Genomic DNA, 20,876 nt, shown 5'->3' on the forward strand with positions numbered 1-20,876 from the left:
CTTATATTTTAATCTATAGAAATATGAATTACTTTCAATGGATCAACCTTTATTAAATATTCAATTAGTGAACGCTCATATTTCAAAATACCCCCAGGTAAACACATTCAGAATTATTTGAACCATCAAGAAAGCAGGGACATTTCTTCAGTGATAAAAAAACAATCTTAATTGTTGATCCTGTTATAAACAAAGAAAAGGAGAGATATAAAACCCAGAATCCGAAGAATGAGTTTTATTTTATTGAGCTGTTGTTGTTAATATCATCGTTGTAAGGCCCTCTCAGTATTTCAAGAATAGTAGTGAACTACCTATCCTACTACATTCAATTATATTCACAACCTGTTTGAACATAACCTTGAGGATTTGTTGCAAAGTTATCATTGTAAGCCCTTGTTAGACTCAGAGTAGAATTGAAGATCGACATCGGAATAATTCTTACCAATGTCCTTTGTTTATTTCCTTCTCTTTGTGGCAGCTGATTGTAGCTGATCTAATTAAACGTCATGACAGCTAAACACTCTCCTCCAAAACATTATTTTAATTATCAGGGTTACAATATTGATTTTTCATTTTTTAACATGCTGAAAATACAAACGAGTTTCATCGCTAGCTACAAAAGTATTGCAAGACTTATTTATGACCCAGTAAGTATATTTCCTTCTCTTGGAACAACTGTGTATCAAATCTACTCACATTGATTGTCTGTAGAAGGAGTTTTTTCTAGTAAAGACAATATCAAGTACAAATGAAATGATATTTCATTTGTTGTAAAAATATTCATTATATAATATATTTGATTGGTACAATAGTATTTTGATTCATCAAAAATTTAATTAATTATATAGGTACAAATGTAATACCTACCAAATTGATATTCAAATGAAAACATAAAGAATAATTTTTTTGGAAAAGTAAGCAATTTGATAATACTCAAATCCTAATTAGAAAATAGATTTAATCTCTCGTATATATTTGTTTCCCATAGGAAGTCAATGACATGAATCACAAATTACTATTCAAATAATTCTTGTCGAGCGGATAAAAATATAATTATATTTATATATTTTTGATTTGTTCCGAAACATCAAGTTCCAAATTTTTCATCGAATTTAAAGTTTTATCCTGGATAATCTCATTACTATTTGTTTTTAATTAATTATATATTTAAATAAAATAGCCATTTCTCTGTATAATCAATTCCTCACTTGATAATTTTGAGCAAAAAATGAATTGGGATATAACATTTTTAAGTTGGTAGATGTTTAGCCTGATATGAAGGTAGGATAATTAATTAAATTTTGAATATTTATTAATAAAAATTTTTGAGAAATATTCTTTGATAAATTAGAACTTGCATAGAAATATGGGTGTGTGTATCATTAAGCAACAAAGTTAATTCGCCAATAAATTTTCATATGTTACAGTTTTAATGGAAAATGTATACATTGATAAAAAATGTTTTCCTTATTAACAAATCCAACTTTGTGGATAATTATTATAATTAAGATTTTTGTGCAATTTTTTTTTGGTAAAATTAGCAAAATAAGAGAGATAAAATTTTAAAAATGAACACTCAAAATATCAAATATGAGCCATTGATAATTAAAGAAAAATATAGTTTTATAAATATAATTTAAAATAATGAACTTTTGCATTACACTTTATTTTGTATAAATGGACAATCAAGACTTTGCCCTTTTACGCAAGAGTATTTATTCTTAGTTGCAAGATTCAAGGGGAATATTCAATAGTCAATCTTGTGGCAAATTTGCCCTTTCTCTATTTGACTGTTGTCGTAATCGGGCGCCCTCACATATATGATCATTTAATGGTAACTTTGATAGTAGGTATCATATAATGTTGATCAAATATTGTATACAGATGTACTTCTAATATACTCGTGCAATACTTAATTTTTATAAAAACCATGTATCTTGATTCAATTCATAATTTTAATTGAGCAACGTCAACAAATCTTTAATATTTTACAATAGTTTTCGAATCCAAACACGTCCATGAAGGGCCTTTATTCGATCAATTCAAGGTTATTTTCTTGTTTAAATAAATAAAACGCAAAATAAAAATATCCGACAATACCAAATTCCCAACTTTGGTATTTATGGTATAGTCTAACATATATTATTTATAACCAATTCAGCTGAAATAAACCACAAACATAAACACTTTTTGGAAATCTTATCGAAAATACTTTAATCAATTAGAGGAAAGAGAGTGATTGGTTGATTGCATCAGATATTGTTTCATTACGAGACGTTCTTCTCTTATACGATTGGAACTTTTCACAAAATGAGCTTTAAAAGGGTTAAGAGCTTTTTGGTTGAAAGTCTTGTATTTCCTCGAGTAGGATTTGGAAGTGGATTTTGTTTGGAACGAAAATGATAAATTCGCAAGTGGTCCAATTCTCTTCTTTTATTGGGGCAGCTCATAGAATTTTGTGGTTAAACGATGTGGTTTTTGACTCGAACTCGACAATAGACGTAATACATAAGAACAGGGGAAAGAGGTATTTCTTTAAAAACCATGAAAATCCAATAAGCATGGAAAGGGAAGCCTTGGATAATAACGTAATTTCAATTCATGATGTAAAATGTGATAATATTTTCTCGAAAGGGAAGTTTTTTCCCCTTTGCAAAGGACAGCAGCAACACACTGTATGCTGACTCCTTGGCCTATAAAAATGGGTTCGTTTAAAAAAGTATCAACTGAAGCCATCACGGTTTGTAGAAAATATCTCCGTATTCTTAGTTTGAAGGACGATTGGACAAGTCATATAATAAAGTCGACTAAAGGAATTGCCGATGGCAGGAAATTCACTGCCCAATTTCAAGTGGCTACGGGCTGTATAATTTTTAACGATTATTGTAAAGACTGTGGCAAGATGTTTAATTCTGTTATTCATGCTTTTGCTGAGTGTCCTTTTTTTGCTGTTATTGAGGAAGTTTGTTGAATGGAACTTGGAAGGTCATATAAACACCGCACCAAACCATATCTCGGTTATAATTCTTTTTGGGCTTCCAAAAAATAAGTTAATTCCTTCGAAGAAGGCTAAAGCAATCGGGTTTGGCTTACTTAACTCTAAGGCTTATATTGCAAAAAAGTTGACATTGAAGGAACCAACAGATGGAAGGGAGTTAAGAGGCATACTTATTGCGGCTGCGTCACGATACTTGGCTTTTGAATTGAAAATACCCAAGGACGATACATTGACGTTCGATTTAGCGCTGGATATTATTCGGTATTTTCCTGAGAACTCAATTAAATACATAAAAGTTTTAAATCACATTATCAAGATATTTAATAGACATAAAAATAGGCAAATCCTAGATACTTAGTTTTAGATTTATGACTTTTTTGGTTATATTGTGTTTTTATTTGTTGTTGGGATTTTTTGTTAATCGTATTTATTGTATAGATTTTTAGTGTAACTAAAGTGGTCTTTGTTTTTGGGAACTAATTTTAAACTACAATGTTTATTTATATTTTTACTAAATGTAATTCCCCAATTTATTATGATGTATATTATTTTTATTTTTTTAATATTATATATTGTAAAATTAAGACCTTAATAAAAAAAAAAAAAAAAAAAAAATGAGCTTTAATAAGAACTATTTACACTGTATCCAATAAAAGAGGACATCTTAGATTAGAGTGTAAAGGAATAGATTGAAATCGCATATTAAACGAATTAGCGTTTTTTTCTACCAAATCGAGTCATACTTTATAATGATCCCGAATTGCCTTAGAGCACTTTTTCATATTAAAAAATGAAATCTTTCACAAGATAATTCACAGCTCCGTTTTCATTCTGAGATACACAAATGAGAGTCTTTTGGGAGATTTCTACTGATCCATCTCTTTTAAAGAGCCAATACTATAGTTACAAATGACTTTCTTCAATTAATTAATAGAACAATATTCATTAGTGTACTTTATTATTCTTGCAAGGCAATATTATGGAGATTGAGTACCTATTTCAATGTTTAGTAGTTTATAGTCTTATGGGCAGGAGTCTACAGCACCTCCAGGAGTTATTTGAAGTCGACGTACATTCAAATCTTGCTTTAATAATTTAGAAGATATCTCCACAAAAATCCCTTGATGTTACTCTCCGTTTTGAATGAGCAAACTCACACGTAGCTACTCACACAATACTTAAATGTTCTCTCTTGAGGGCTAAAATAACAATAATAAGAGCTGGAGGGGGGAAAATATGCCTTTTTTGAGCATGAGAGTACTTGCTCGTTGCTACACCTCATTTAAAAACCTAATCATATGTTTTAAAACTTAAATACAGTACTTCTCTTTTTAATATGAGTTGAACTAAATCCAGCAATATCTCATTCCTTTTATAGAGTGATCCTATTAGGTTAAACTCCTTTTTTTTTTCATACTATATGGGTATATGATATACATCAGGAAGCATTAAATACAGTACTCCCTGTTTTCTGTTTGAAAAAAAAAACAGAAACAGTGATACATGCACACGCCCACAATATTTCATTAATACGATTACATTTTTATTGCTTAGATCAAAATATGTGGATTATTTACGTCAGGGAGCACTATTTACTCGTATAGTGCACCCTAGGACTATTTTCATACATACATCCATATAAACTTTATTTTATTAACAAGATTAACAAATTTGAGTATATAATCGTATATTAAAAGATTGTTCATAATTGAGTGACAAGGGATTTATTTGAACAAAAGTGTCACGTAGGTAAGATATAAGATAAAAGCAATTACGTGCCGGATATTGTTTCAAGAATAATATGACTTCATGCAAAGCAGCAACACAGGTGTTTTTTTACCAATGGTTGTGTGTACAAAGAAGAACAAAATAAGAAAAAATATTTAAAAATACACACATGAACAGACAATTTCGGATCCATGCCTCGTATGTGGTAACACTTTCAATATACGTACCTATGTATCAAGGTACATAATATGCAATATGACGTGGTTGGACTAACAATATAAACTACATCTTTAAACAGAGAGATGCATATTCAAAGGTGCGCCATAATTATATAATTGTTAATTATAATCAAACATGGTTATTGAAATTACATGTGTAACTCCTTTGTAAAACTTATGAATATTTTGTAATACACCTATGTAAAGGGTGGTTCATGTAAACGTTTGCAAGGCAAGAAAAAGTAAAACACTGCTGCGAATTTATTTCGTAACCATTTTATTAAAATTAATTTTTTGAAAAAATCGACATCATAACATAAATTTGACATTCAATCAATAAAAGTGTCATTATCTCGGACCGCACGTTCACGCCCACTCCTTATCCCAGCTCTCAGGGATCTTGTAACGCATCACAAGGAACACTGATATACAGCATTGCTGTGGTATCGTAGGTCTTCATTGATGATACGATGGACAGTTGAACAGGATGCAACGTCGATGATGTAAGTGATTGCATACATTGATTGTCCGGTATTCTTTTCATTTTTTTTTTTTTTCCTTAACAAAACAGAACTCTGGACGATTTGGGCCACTCTTGGATCAGTAAGCATCCAAGAAATCATCATCCGTGGGGCCTTACTATAATTTTCGACAGATTTTTTGAATTTTAGGACGAATAGAGTAGTGTATCCGATTATTTATCTTACGATCTAAATTTCACAAAAGACACAAAAGTGCACAACGGTTTTGTTTTTAATTAAAAAAGACGGGGCTATGTTTTGGTAAGAAGCATAATGAAAAAATGACGTGGTAGATTGACATTTGTACCGGGCCTACTATCTATTAGTGTGTTTTGTATTAAAAGTGGTTGTAAAGGGGATGACATGAGGCCAGAGGAAATTGCAAACGTTTAATAGAACTACCCTTTAAATAGTTTCTTTACAATATTAGAATTATTTTACTTTCTTTAACAAATTTTAAAAGAGTTATTATTTAATAGAGTACCATCGTTAATATCAATTATTAAATATTGGATAAATTAATGAGGAATCAATGGAATGTGTGTCCCACATACTGGGTGCATAATGTTTCTAAGAAATTTATGATTTAAATTGGAACATTATTCAATAAAAAGTTCAAGTAATATATTGATATTCTATAAGAGCTATTTTAAGCCGTATCTTTATTGTATTACACAACCTTTCCTCCGAAAAGGGGGGAGGCTCAAAATCAGTTGGTAGTTAGGCCAATAAGTCAATCGTACCAACTACTATTTATCTTGTAAATACTCCCAGACTATGATTCTAATACTATTTATTCACAATTTTTAAAATAAATTACTTATACATATATATTTCTATATGATGGCCAAAATTTCTTCATATAAATGATAAGTTGGCCAATATAATCGTATATGCGACGAGGGATCAACCCTAAAATTGTATTCCTGTCCTTTTAGAAACGAAGCATAAGTATAGTATAACTCATTGGTTCTAGGATGTCACGCCCCGGGCAGTTTCGCCATGGGAAGTTTCGCTCTCCAGAAGTTGTGCCCTGTGGATGTTTCGCCCTCATACATAAATTATAGCATACATGTATCTTCTACATATTAATTACTCTAATACTATAATTTCATACCTAATTACAAAGGACTTCAAGTTGAAGTAAAGGAAGACCTTAACTTATATGTGAGAGATACATTTTTGCTATAATATGTATATGAGGCGAAACTTCCGCAGGGCAAAACTTCTGCCGGTGAAACTTCCTAAGGCAAAACTATCCAGTGCAGAACTTCCTAGAGCTAAACTGCACAAGGAGTAACTACAGGTCACAAACTTATTACTTCGTCTCTTTATTAAAAAATTTTTTTTTGAAATAGCCATGACGTATTAAGTGAGATAGGGTAATCAACAGTTTACTACCAACTAAAATAGGTATTTTTATGTTAGTGAGGTAACGCCGTCATATTTGTTCAAAAAAAATGTGACAATAAATTGTGGACATAGCAGTCAACGTTTTAAAATAATAGACAACTGTTCTTGCAGTCAACTAAAGCTTGAACAGACATGATCAGTGCAGGAGCATCTGAGGGAATTAATTTTGAGGGAGGCTTCATTTTTTAGAAGCAACATCAAAAAATTATAGCATGATTTTTTTGGGTGAAGCTTTGATTTTAAGAAGTTTTTTTAAAGAAAACTTGAACAAGAATTTTGCATATTTATTTTGTCATTAAATTTTTTCGTATAAACCCCTATTTTTTATTCGGTAACAACACTAATTTCTCAATTGGGGGGTGAGGGATTACTCAAGCAGCCCCTTTGGACGCCCCTACAGTGGAACATTGATGAGTAAAAAAAATGTAATATTTTATTTTATCTCCAAGCCATGTGCGATCATCTAAAAAGCCACACTTAGGTGTTGGCCATAAGTTACCAGCTCCTGAAATAATGGGTTGATATCGGTTTTATTTTGGCACTCCAGTTCCGTAAAATCCTGTTCCATATGTTAGTTCTGAAAGATGAGAAACATTGGTCCTTGTTGATTTGATAAATAATGATATCTTCTTTAGAATCCTCATTGAGCTAAAGAAATTACCTATATCGTAATTTAAGTAAATCTTACTTACTAATGAACAAATTGACTGAAAAGAAAAGGGATTCACACATTGATGATGCTTTTTTTTTTTTTTTTTTTTTTATCTTATTTTTAATTAGAACCAACTTTCAAAGATTTTATGACAATTTTTTCTTTAGATTCTCATTTATTGTGCTCAGTGTGATGCTTCTTTTGGTATTCCCCAAATAATGAATCAAAAACGATTTCATGTATAAATTTTAGATTGCTTCTGGATAGGGAATAGTCCTGTTCAAGCACACATATAGCTTCAAAAGTGTTCAGGATACTCTACTCCATAAAAATAAAACAATTTTGAAGAAAAAAAAAATTGTTTTCTTAGTTTAACCCAGTACTTCTTAGCCCATGTGTTATAGTTTCTTGAATTGAGTTTTATTTAAAAGTAAACATCCAGTACTCTTCAAAAATGATGTATCTTTACTTATTTCATATTTGACTAGTTTTGAAAAAGTTGAGGAACATAACGTCTACATGTGGAGATATAACTAGCAATATTTCCGAAACTAAAAATTGATCCTGAAACTCCCATTGGTGAAATCCTGGGCAGAAAAAACGTACCAAAGGCAAAAAATGATACTAATTGAGTGTTAATTTTTACCTCATAAACAATTTTAAACGTACTTTTCAGTGGAAGCAACTCAATTTTATAAAGATCTTTTAAATTCCTTGGTTAATAAGTATAAAAAGTATATTATAATATAAGTTAAACCTAAAATCAAAAGATACAGTCAATTGCCTTTTGATGATTTAAAGAAGGAGGATTCATTTTTACCTCGTTGGGTACGTATTTCGAAAGTACCAGCAAATTATTTTAGCGACATAATGAAATGAGATGTAAAATATACAATAATTAAAGTACAAGAATTGTTCATCATGATATTAACCAGGAGCAAGCCTGTGAAAGGAATGTGAAATTTCCGGCGTTCAGTGGGACGCACATTTAATGAACGGAGTGCTCAAGGTTGAACGCTGAAACCCCATATTTCAGAGTTCCGTTTTTAATTCTCATAGCATTGACTCATAAAATTGAAATCATTTTTACGATCTGTTTATCCACTAAAAAAAAAGTGTCTTTCAAGAATAACTTTAGAACTTCTTTCGAAATTTTTAAAGTTAGCCCTGAAATGTTGAGTCGTCGAGAAAGAAATTTAAGTGATTTGAATAGAGTATTGAAAGATCAGATTTTGAGTCGTTCATATTTTATCCTACTTTATTTATACTATACACATTATTTGCTCGACTTTTGCTAGGGCCAAATGTATAAAAGTCTTAGTGTACATATTTTAGTCTTATTGATCAACTATAAGACTAGAAGCATAATTCCTAATTCCAAACACTCTATTTGAACCAAATGAATCATATCTGATGTATTAGTTCACTTGATTAAAACTTCTAAAAACTAGGATTTGTTTGGATAGTTCGAAACTTCGTTCCAAAACTATGAATATTCCTAAAATATAAACTTATTATCAGATGTATAATTTTATTTTACTTGGTTTTTATAAGAGAGTATATCTCAACCTACCAATTTACCCTACATATAGCTTGTAACCTCAATTAAGTTTTTCTACTTTATGAATGGAATATAATAATATGAACTGTACGCTGAAGGCAACGGCAAAAAAGCAGAATGTTTACAAGCTTGACCAGAAGTATTAATTATCTCTCTGCTTGCTGTTTTGTTTGTGAACTTACATTGTTCTTCAGCTCTATGTAAGTGAGCAATACAGGGTGTCCACGATAAATTGGAACTACATTAAACTTCATCCAGATCCATAATGTGGATATTCGGGGTTAAATCATACTAATATAAAAGGTTACGTGAACAATACACTATAACTTCCACCATAATTGTCTTGACAACAAACAATAGTCATCATGGAACAAGCAAGGAGACACACCATCCTAGAATTAGCTCACGCGGGGCACAAGCCCTCTGCTATCTACAAGCTTCTTAACTACCCCAAGACCACGGTGTACCGGGTCTTCAATGTCTGGGAGGTTGAGAGGAAGGTCTGCTGCAAGGCTCACAACATAAGAAGTGCCCGAATCCGCACTCCCCGCTTCCTTGAAAGCCTCTGGAAGACCATCAAGGCTTCGCCTGGGACTTCCTAATCCAGGTTGCCCCAGAACTGTGGAGTGAGCAAGCAGCTGGTCTCCAAGGCTGTGAATGAGGACCTCAGATACAGTTCATACCGAATGGCAAACAACACATCCTCACGGAATCCATGAAGGCCACCAGGCTCACCAACGGTAAGCGTCTCCTCCATGACCTGAAGAGCCATGGAGGAAGAATCATCTTCTTCTCCGACGAGAAGAACTGGACTGTCGACAGAAGCTACAACGTCCAGAAGGACAGGTGGCTTGCCAAGGAGAGAGAAGAAGTCCCTGCGGTCTTCACCACAAAGTTCCTGGCCTCCGTGATGACCCTGGGTGTCATCTGCAGCACCGTTGAGGTGATGCCTCCTTTCTTCTTCAACCCCAAGGAAAGGGTTAACGCTATAAGGTACTGGGAAGTCATAGAGGAGTTCGTCGTCCCCTGGATGAAGGATACGGCCGCTGAGAGGGAGTTCATATTCCAACAAGACTCAGCGCCCGCACACATCGCCATGAGGACCACTAACCTCTTCAACTCCCACGACATCACTTTCTGGGATCGCAACACCTGGCCCTCCAACTCACCCGACCTCAATCCGTGTGATTACTACTGGTAGGGAAGTTGGAGAGGGAGGTGTGCAAGGTCAGCCATAAGAGCATCGCAGCCCTGAAGGGCTCCATTACGAGGGAGTAGAATGCTATCGATTCTGCGGAAGTCATCAGGGCATGCAAATCCTTTAGGGTAGGATGGAGAAGATGGTGGCTCCTGAGGGAGGACATGTTGAATAAATTTATTGTTTAATATCATGTCTAACTTTTTCATATTAACAAATACACTCCCAATTCCATTTTTATCAAGCAAGTTGAATTTTAAGATAGTTCCTATTTATCGTGGACACCCTGTAAACATCGTACGATAATTACTTCATATCATACTATAAACCTCTAAGCCAAAGACACAAGCGCTCCCGCTACAAATGGGATTGAAGAACTGAGAAATTACTCAAATGACAAAACATGAGTTAAAAATGGCATTGGTCCGATTTTTATGAAAAAAGGTATTCATTAGATTTATATAGTCAAACATATGCCTATATAAAAAATCAGGCCTGTGAATTTCATAAATCACAGTTTTTATGACATTATTTAATAGGCCTCTTTTTTAGGTATAAGTTTATATTTGACTATTTCCATCTAATAAAAAAGTGTTTTTTTTCATAAAAATATGACCAATTTTGTTGACAAATGTTCTTTTTAAATTATTTTTGTAATTATGTAATTGTCATTATTTCCTAAGTATTCTGTTCCATTTGTAGCAGACGCACTTGAGCCTTCGTTTGCATGTTTTTAATATTACTCACCAGTGGCGTAGCTACCCAAATTTTTTTCATAAGAGTAATTCTACTAGATATTTTCACGAGGAAACGGATTTGAATAAATTTTACAATGTGATATTATTGATAGTAGACAAGCTCATAAAGTAAATCGTGGAACTGTTACTAAATACAACTTTGATTTATCAGGCCTTAAAAATGAAGAAATTAGCCTTTTTGTTACATTGACAATAAATCGTAAATTAAAGCAATTTATAAAAGTAATAACTTTTTTTTCATCACAAAAATTCAAAAAAAATTATATACCAAAAGTATTGTTATGCAAAGTAATCACACTTTAATTATGTATTATACTTACTTATCATTGCTTTGGTTTACGATATACCACAAATTAAACATTCATTAAAATGCTAAAGTCTCAGAACTCATATTTGGATTAAGTTTCAGTTACAAAATTTCATTTTTTAGCTGGTCTACTGTCAATAATACCCCATGTAAATTTGAGTCCAATCCGTTTCCTGCTGAAAAATTCATAATTGACTGATTAAATTCAAGCACAAATAAGTCATTCATTCATATATATCAATTGAAATCATTTTGCATCGTAAAAGTAGCGAAAAATTGGAAGTATCGCTTTATATCCAAAATAATTACAGTAATGATCAGAAATATAAATGTTCATAAATTGTAATTTTGAATTAACTATTAAAATGTATTAGTAAAGAATTAGTCATCGTCAAGAGTGGCCTATGAGGTACCATTATCCAAGGAATTAAATAATCTGGTAACAAAAAAATATAGATTTAAATGAAATTTAAGAGATACAATTGTCCTCCTCGAGGTTCCATTTTGCTTTATATCCAAAATAATTACAGTAATGATCAGAAATATAAATGCTCATAAATTGTAATTTTGAATTAACTATTAAAATGTATTAGTAATGAATTAGGCATCGTCAAGAGTGGCCTATGAGGTACCATTATCCAAGGAATTAAATAATCTGGTAACAAAAAAATATAGATTTAAATGAAATTTAAGAGATACAATTGTCCTCCTCGAGGTCCCATTTTGCTCTCCGATCGCCTTTTGGGACAATCCCGCCCGGAGGAGTGCTGCTATCTCAATCCTCTTTTCGTACATGGTGCTCATGGTGGCGACTAGGACAAGTATTTTCTTAGCAATCCATTGATCATTCGAAAATTGTAAAAAATAAATACTGTTAATCTCTCAAAATTTGCATAATAGAGATGATTAAAAAAATAACGGTTGGCCCGATAGATATGTGATTCAATCAAGTACACGGATAATTAATTATGTGATTGAGACTCAACGCTATAATACCATAGTTATGTTTTTCTTAATTCATATATTGAAGTATTATATTAAAATCGGTTCACTTGATTATTTTTCATAAATGTAATTAGTTCATAAATATCTCAATTCGCCAAAGGCTATTTCTTATAACGATCGTAGTTTATACTAAATATAGAAGAAATTATCTGTGGTTATGTTAGCGAAACGAACAAAAAAACATCTAAATCTTGCGCTCCTAGGGATCTTTATATAAAGGCTTTACTTCACCACTGATATCATCAGTCAACTTATATCCATTCTCCCAAAATCAAAGGTAAAGTAGAGTAATAAAAACTAAATATATTAGTGGAATTATCTTATCTAATCTACGACAGATGCATACACAAATGGTCTCTGTCGTCTTTACGCTCCTTCTTGCGACACATTTTGCTGAGGGAATTTTCTTTCCCGCTGCAGCTGTTGTTCCAGGGGCTGTTGCAGCCACTGGGGCTACAGCTATTGCAACATCCATTGCACCGAATCTTCTTGGAATCGCAGGGGCAGCTGCTGGAGCTAAAATCCTTGGCTTAGGTGCTCTTGCTTTAGCCAATCGACGTGGAGGAGGAGGAGGAGGCAGAAACAGACGTCGACGAACAAGATTCAGAGGACGTCGTGATGTGGATTCTGAGGGAGAGGACAGTACAGTACAAGAGGAGATTGACTCCAGTCCCTATATCAAAATTATTCATGAATTAGAGCCAGAGGAGTGTATGCGAAAAATGATTTGCAGTTTAGCAGCCTCGAATAAACAGGATAATCCCATTTTGTTTGCCTTTGGGAATGTGAGTCTTAATCCATCCCATTTCATGAAGCTCAGAAATTGATGCATTCATTTTAATTTATTACAGAATTTGGAAAAATCATCAATCGATAAGGATGCCTTTAAAATTGGATTTGACTACAAAATTGCTGCCAAGTTTGGAAGTTATGTCAAGGATATTAGGAAATGTGAAATTAGATACAAATGTTCCATTGGCACAGATCAACTTTTGGATATTGCCAATCTCTAAGTATCCCTTACTCTAGTTTATCATGATAAGCATTTCCAATAAAATTATTCTTAATTTTAATTTGTTTCTTATAATGTTATCAACATAAATCCTTATTATAAAATATTAAAATGGTGATTTCTTTTTTTTTTTTAATTTGTACATTAACTTGATTCCATACAAATATGAAATTATTCCAGAATGATTTTTTAACGAAATATACTTACAGATCCCTGCCTAATCCGTAATTACTTTGTTGAATAAATCCTGTAGCACTATATTCATGGAGAGTGTACACATCTTTTTTGAAAAATTATAGACTATCATAAATAAAACAATTATCCTTAATATTTCTTCGTGGTAAAAAAAAATTCTTTGATTAGATCAGTTTATAGGCAGTAATTTAATTTATTAAATTTACACCAAGTATCGACTTAAAGGGTGAAAAAAACCTTAGAGGGCGAATTGACAATCTATAACAAGGGGTCGATACAATCCCATATACACAATTTTGTATACACCATTTTTTCCCATGGCTTACAATCTCTTTGCTGGAAAGACATTTGGATCAAACGTGGAAATATGGAGTATGGACAAGGTGTATTTTAATGACTCATTTTAATTTTGCATTCTGAGTCAATCTGTGGGCTGAGGAATGAGGTCAGACGCGATCACATCTCATCCAATAAAAACCAACGACTTTTTCTTGTATGAACAATGAACCATTACAGTATAATTACAGGATGAACGTTATAGGTATAATGTAGAGGAGGTTGTATGTCATTTAATCCATTAATTATATACATAAATATACTGTATAAACTCTAATGAATATCTAATCCTACATGGGAACTTATTTGAGGAGTTGTGATCTATTGGGAAAGGATGACGTGAGGGCAAACTTATACAATTTTCTCAAAGACTGTGTGCAAGTCTTTATAAAGATCTCAAATAAATTGAAAGCTGAATCACAAAGCCCTAGGGGGATAGATCATGAATGGACTTTTCGGCTAAGGGAAGTTTTATTGAACTGACATTTCACCAATTTAAAAAAATATATATTTAATAATGATTCATGCTTTTACTACTATGATTAGCTATGAGTTCCATTCAGCGTGGTAGATGCAGTGATAAATTTATCACTGATCAAAGTGGTATCTTTGGAGAACATTTTAAAAGGGTGACTGTTACATTGAAAACACTGTTAGGGATCTTCCCAATATTGCCTCTGTATGAATCTTTATAGACGGATTTATTGGTAGCGATGGAAATTGTTGGTAATTTGGGCATGTTAGAAAAGAAACTGAAACATGGTAACATGGCTTTCATGCCAATACATATCATTAGATCAGCAACAATCAGCTGTCACAAGGGAGAAGGGGGAAATGAAATTTATAAGGACATCAGAAATAATTACTCCCATGTCGTCCTCAATTCTACTCTGAGTCCAAAAAGAACTTACTATTATAACTCCACAACAAACCCTGAAGGTTACTCTCCGTCTTTTGGAAAGAGAGTACTCAGAAAGGAAGCTTAATAATAATTATTATTAAGAAATGGTCCAGCAGAAAAATACACATTGCTTCATCAGAAATACAAAATGTTCAATAAGTGAGGCTCCCGATCCAATTAATATGCTCTATAAAAATGACCTCACATATGCAAGACACAATAAAGGTAACAGCTAGCTTTTTGAAACAAAACAAAAATGCAGCTTATTCTCCTTTCAGCTGTTTTCATTCATTATCATGAGTTAACTCTTGTATGATTTAAAGAAGCTGACTATACGAATTATGAACTCAAAAGTTGTCAAACATAGTATTTGTATGTTATATAAATAAAGGACCTTCGTTTAGAATTCGTGTCATTGATAAGAATATCAATTGAATGTATATAATCATTAAGAACTATTCTCTAACTAACAATTTGCTACAAAAAAAAGACGAAAGGTTGCTACCATCGTCGCAGTCGAGGTTGAGAGTGAATAAAAAAGCTAGTCGTGTATAAATTTTAGTAAATAAATTCGTTGTAAGGATCTTTTTCTACTTTTCAATCAATCTAAAATCTCAATGTATTAATTTATTCAAGGCTACTCTTGATTGAGTGGTCATAGACAAGATCTTTCTATGGGGATTTGGAGATGGATAAAGTTTGGATCCTCCATGTTCTGCGAGGGAATCGGCTTATTGTTTTTAAAAATATCCTTTGTGCGTAACTATATATTGTTCAAGGTAGGGAAATTGTTAAAACTATATGGCATTGATAATAAAAAATCATTCATTTAATTTGTAATATCAATAGATGAAGTTTCTTTAATATTTATTAGATTATTGTCTGTTTTGTTTTATAGTAGAACGTGGTGTTACTTTCGATTTAGTACGTTGTGGGTATGCTTTGCAGATCTTTAGTATATTTTATATACAAACATATATAATTATTATAATATGTAGAATATGAAAAGTATTTACAAGCAATGGTTGTTGAGTAGTACGATCTTCAAAGATGAGGATAATTATAAATATTAACGCCTACATAGTAAATATCCCCTACAAATTTACCAAAATCTAAAAAATCAAAATTTTTAATAAAACAGCTCTTTGTTCAGGACAAAACATCAGACTTCTTTTTTTTTTTTAATGTTCCTTTAGTTGGCTAGATGGAGTTGCACTGACGAATTCTAAGTAAACATTCTAGTATTACAATTACTTCATTTAACCTAGGAATCTTGTATAAAGTCCATATACATAAAGTATATTTCTTTCTCTTGGAATGACCAGGGCACAAACCACATTGAGTTTAAGAGAATTATTTCTCCTGATTGCGGTGTACATGACCTATGTCGATTCAATTTTTGTTTTTTAGCAACAAAATTTCATCTCTTTTTTCTATTAGACATCCCTAGATTATGGAGCCTCTATCAGAATATACATTGACAACGGATTAGCTCATATTCTTCATGTCCCTTCCAATGTGTGCTTTTAAAAAAAAGAACTTTAGAATATTGTATTTACAAAAAAAAACCTTACTTAATTTAAGTAGATTTTTTTTTTTTTGATAAATTGGTGCCCCTCTCACGTATGAACACGATTAACTAATTCATCATAGGAATTGCCATTTCAGATAGCTTCTTTTCTTCCTAAAAAATCAGAGGGTCAAGTAAGGACATGATCTTTAATTGCAGGTCAGGCACATTCTTCGTCTCCTATGTAATTTATCTTCCATTCAAGTCAGAGTGTCCCTTAAAATACAGTGTAGCACTAAGAGTCAAAATTGTTCTGTCAGCTTCTCATCTGTAAGACTTCGGGAAACAAGTCAAGTCTTCAAACTGCACTCCACCTTTTCAATGTGCAGATTTAACTTCAGCAATGAAAAATGTCACTTCCTGTTTTTTTCAGATCAGAGCAGATGGGCTCAACAAATACTTCATAGGACCTAATCTGTTGTTTTTTTTGAGACAGCGTCTTCATTCATTTGTTCACAGATATTTACGACTGCGATTTTTAATACCACAGAACAAATAATGAAGAGATATGAGTCCCACGGGTCTTTGGTAAGATTTCTTTTAGTGTTCCTTTAATTCGTCAGATAGAGTTGCACTGATATAGTTTAAGTAAACATTATAGCACTAAAACTACTACACTTGACCAAATAATCTTGTTTGAAGTCCATATACAAAAGGTAGATCTCCTTCTCTAGATCGGGGTACTAACCTACCCACGTTGAGTGATCCCTCTCAAAAATTCAAGTTATTAGAGGTGTCAACGGCTAAACAGTTGTTAACGACGGTCAAATGGTCTGACAACTAACGGTCAAGGGCCTTTACCGTCCCCCCTATATATCAAACCATGTTTATTGAAGGTTATCTTGCATATCAATCGGGATGTTTATCTGTTCATAGAATTTCTGATGTTTAAGTTAACTTACCAAAGGACTAAAGTTGGAGAAAGAAAAAAAAAGAGACATAAAAATACAGTTAAATTAATTATCAGCGTATCTCTTTCAAATTCCCTACCTCTTTTTTTCTTAATTATTAAAGATGGAAAAACAAATAGAGCATCTGTTACCTCTTATAAATATAGATTCTTTGTTATGCAATTAAGTATTTTTGACATTTTATTTTTTTAAATATTTAGAGAAAAATATTAATATAGTATCTACATCAATAGATTGCCAGATACTACTATATGATGGTTATTAATGTGAAAATTGTCAAAATCTTCCAGGGCATACATTTGTAAAATAAATATAAGTACGTACCTGGAAAGATATTACTGTTTTTATCAATTATTTCTTCCGTTTTGGAAATGGTCCAACGTATTCTTGAGCAAGGAACACGTTATTCTCTACACTGATATCGATGCATAGACAAAACGTTGACTCACAAAACGAAAAATGCACAAAACATTGAATAAACTAAACGTCGACTATACAAAACATCGTCGGACAGAAGTTCGTCCCTATAATATAAAATAAGTAGTTCTTCCAAAATGTATTACAATATATCCAATCTGACAATTTCCGCCTCAAACATAACCTCAACACCACCTTCCTATATAAACTACCAGTAAGGACCCCTCCCAACCCCCTTATACAATCTGAATGTTAGGACTGTTTTTGGGTACGGCCTGGCTCCAAAATGGTATGACACCCACCTTTACTATTTAAGCAACAAGTAAGAGCCCCCGCAACCCTTCATGTACACCCCAAATGTTGGGGCTGTTTCGGGGTGCCACAGGGCCATAAATGGGATTAAACCTACCGGAACAACTTACATTTCACTTAAATGTATATCCTGAAGAGCCCCCGAAATTTGTGCCTGTTTCGATTTTCATCTCCTTTTAGGAACGGGCAGTACCCGAAATTCTCCCCAACTTTCTGGATAATTGAGGTGTATGGAGGGACCTTTGAAGAATTTTCGTGGAATAAATTGGGGTGATGAGATGGGCCCTTCAAAGTAATTAAATTAACAGCAGTGGGGTTCATCTCATTTTGGCCCTGGTGGTACCCAAAGCAGACCCAAATTTTGAGGTATAAATGGGGGTTTGTGAGTGATCGTCACTGTTAGTTTATTTACGAATGGTGTGGTAAATATCTCGGGCAGAAAATATCTGGAGTGAAATGTCATAGAAACTTTTTTTGCTATTTTGAAACGGAACATTTTCAGCTCCGTGTTCTGTCTGTCGACATTTGGTCCATTCCACATTTTGTCCATTCTATATTTTTTCCATTCTATATTTTTTCCATCATCGTTCTGTGAATGTCTAATAATTAGGGATAAGAAAATTGTCTAGATCCTTGAGAGTATATTTCAAATAGAAAAGGAAATGTTTGCAACTTTGATAGACAACATATCTACTGAAATAGACTCGCATGGATCTAGACAATTTTCTTATCCCTAATTATTAGACATTCAAATAATATTAAATGCAGCTATACAGAAAATTAACGTGGTGACCTTGACAATTTGAAAAATGTTTTGGGATTGAAGAAATTTGTCATGAAGTGAAACAAGAAGATATACAATGAGCGAAATAAACACAAATCTGTATCTAGCAAAGATATTGGCAGGAATTACAACGATGTCGATCCCAAAACTATATATGTAGCTAGTACAACATAGATTTACATTTATAATTTTGCAACAAATCCTCAGGGTTACTCTTTGTCTTTTCACTTACAAGTGAAATTTATTTCATTTATCTTAAATGTGCTTACTGGTAATTTAAGCCAAATTATATACAATTATAATATTTTACCAAATATATTTCAAATATTCAGGATAACCATATTAATTTTAGAGGTTTTTTAGCATAGGGGCAGATGATATTTTTTTAAACTATGCTCATCGTATAGTTTAAATTGAAAATTTTCACATTTTTTATAGCGGAATGATAATGCTCGAGTTTAAATTTCAGCATGTCCTTAAAAGTTATATTTATTTTACAAAGAATTATTAAGAAAAGATTGTATGAAATTCGAAAAACTATTGTAGATTCTAAAGACAAATACTAAAGTACTTCCTTATAAACAATAAGAATAGTACTTTCAACCTTTGAGCCTCCAACGTATAACAAACCATTACACTAAAATGGTTTTTCATAAATCTAACCAAACAACTTGAAATATATGACTTTGGGCCTGATTGTTGATAACTTGCGAAATTCAATTTCAGAGGAAACTAAAATGTCTTAAAATTTAAGCGTGTATTTGAAGGCTGCAATGGTATTCTTGTGATCAAAACATATTCTTCAACAAAGTTATCCTTTGCTTCTTAACAACTAATATCGTAATAATATTGATGTAAATAAAAAGTAATGGAATGTGTCAAAGGCAGGTATGTTTTATTTATATCATATATCAAAGAGAAGTAGATCAATGAGTTCGTGTCGATTGAATTTAGAGTTGGCTTGTAATTAAAAAACTACCTATAAAAATTAGAAAAGGAAAACGGTCGTTGCGTGTGCTCTTTCTCCTTTTTTTGTTCAGTATTTAATAGGTGGTTTCGGTGTGAACATCTACCTCTGAACTAAGCATTCTCGTCTATCCTTGCTGAAATTTAATGTAGAAATGCATAATTAAAAAAAATCAAATATGATTTAAATATTTTCGCTGCATTAATGCTATCGTAAAGGAAGGAAGATCTCCTATTTAGGGCAGTGTTTCATTTCTCCCCTCTCCTTCCTCCAAAAAAAAAAAATATTAAGCTGCTGATTGTAAACATATAATACTAGAAACCTCTAAGCGAAGGCTCAAGCGCACCCTCTACAAATGGAGTAAAAGAACTGAGAAATTACTAGAATGACATAATATAAATTCAAAATGCCCTGAGGTCAACCATTTGTCATATTTCTAGGGGAACAAGCATTTATTAGTATTTATAAACAAACAAACAAAAAAAAAAAGAATCACGGGTAAATGAAAAAAACCATAACATCTTAACCAAAATCTGCTGTACAATTAAATTAAAAAACAAAATTTTAATTCAATTCCATTTCCATTCATATCGAACCTCTCCCGCACTTCGTCGGATCTTAAGAGGAGTCTGTCCAGACCAATAGGTGTGGAAGAGTTCTTACTTCTTGCAGCGTAGAGAGTAAATAGCACCTTGGTTATTAAGTATTCCATTTTGATGTGAAATCTATGCATAGCCGTTGACATCATAAGCCAATCCCCCATCTTTATTTCCGAATTGTAGTATTTCTTCAAAAACTCAGACTTGCAGACACTTAAAATGTCAGGATATTAAGCGTCTATTCCTTGAAAAAGTGCAAACACAGAGAAAAACTAATGGCTAAGCCAGATAATGTTTATATTCAAAACGTTGTACGCTCAAAAGATCTATTAATGGTGTAAACTTTAATTTGACCTTCAATTGGAAAATTATATTTAAACAAATTTAAAGCAGTTTTATAAAAAATGGGGTATAGAAAATCCCATTTCATTAAAGAAGGGTTAAATATTATTGTTGTTAAAATTTGTAAAGTTAAATCGTATGTAGCTTAATTTTATTTCTTCAAAGTTAAAA

General features: G+C 32.4%; 1 protein-coding gene across 1 annotated transcript; it reads left to right on the top strand.

Annotated features, from left to right (window-relative positions):
* The first annotated feature begins 12,499 nt into the window (after nucleotides 1-12,499).
* On the top strand, nucleotides 12,500-13,699 carry LOC121128044 (uncharacterized). The gene is made up of 3 exons (XM_040723612.2): nucleotides 12,500-12,636; nucleotides 12,698-13,144; nucleotides 13,211-13,699. Exons 2-3 carry the CDS (start codon nucleotides 12,698-12,700, stop codon nucleotides 13,370-13,372), a joined length of 609 nt encoding a protein of 202 aa, XP_040579546.1. The 5' UTR covers nucleotides 12,500-12,636; the 3' UTR covers nucleotides 13,373-13,699.
* Nucleotides 13,700-20,876: the final 7,177 nt, after the last annotated feature.

The sequence above is a fragment of the Lepeophtheirus salmonis genome, chromosome 13 (genome assembly GCF_016086655.4).
Source record: "Lepeophtheirus salmonis chromosome 13, UVic_Lsal_1.4, whole genome shotgun sequence".
In the NCBI taxonomy this organism is placed as follows: Eukaryota; Metazoa; Arthropoda; class Copepoda; order Siphonostomatoida; family Caligidae; genus Lepeophtheirus; species Lepeophtheirus salmonis.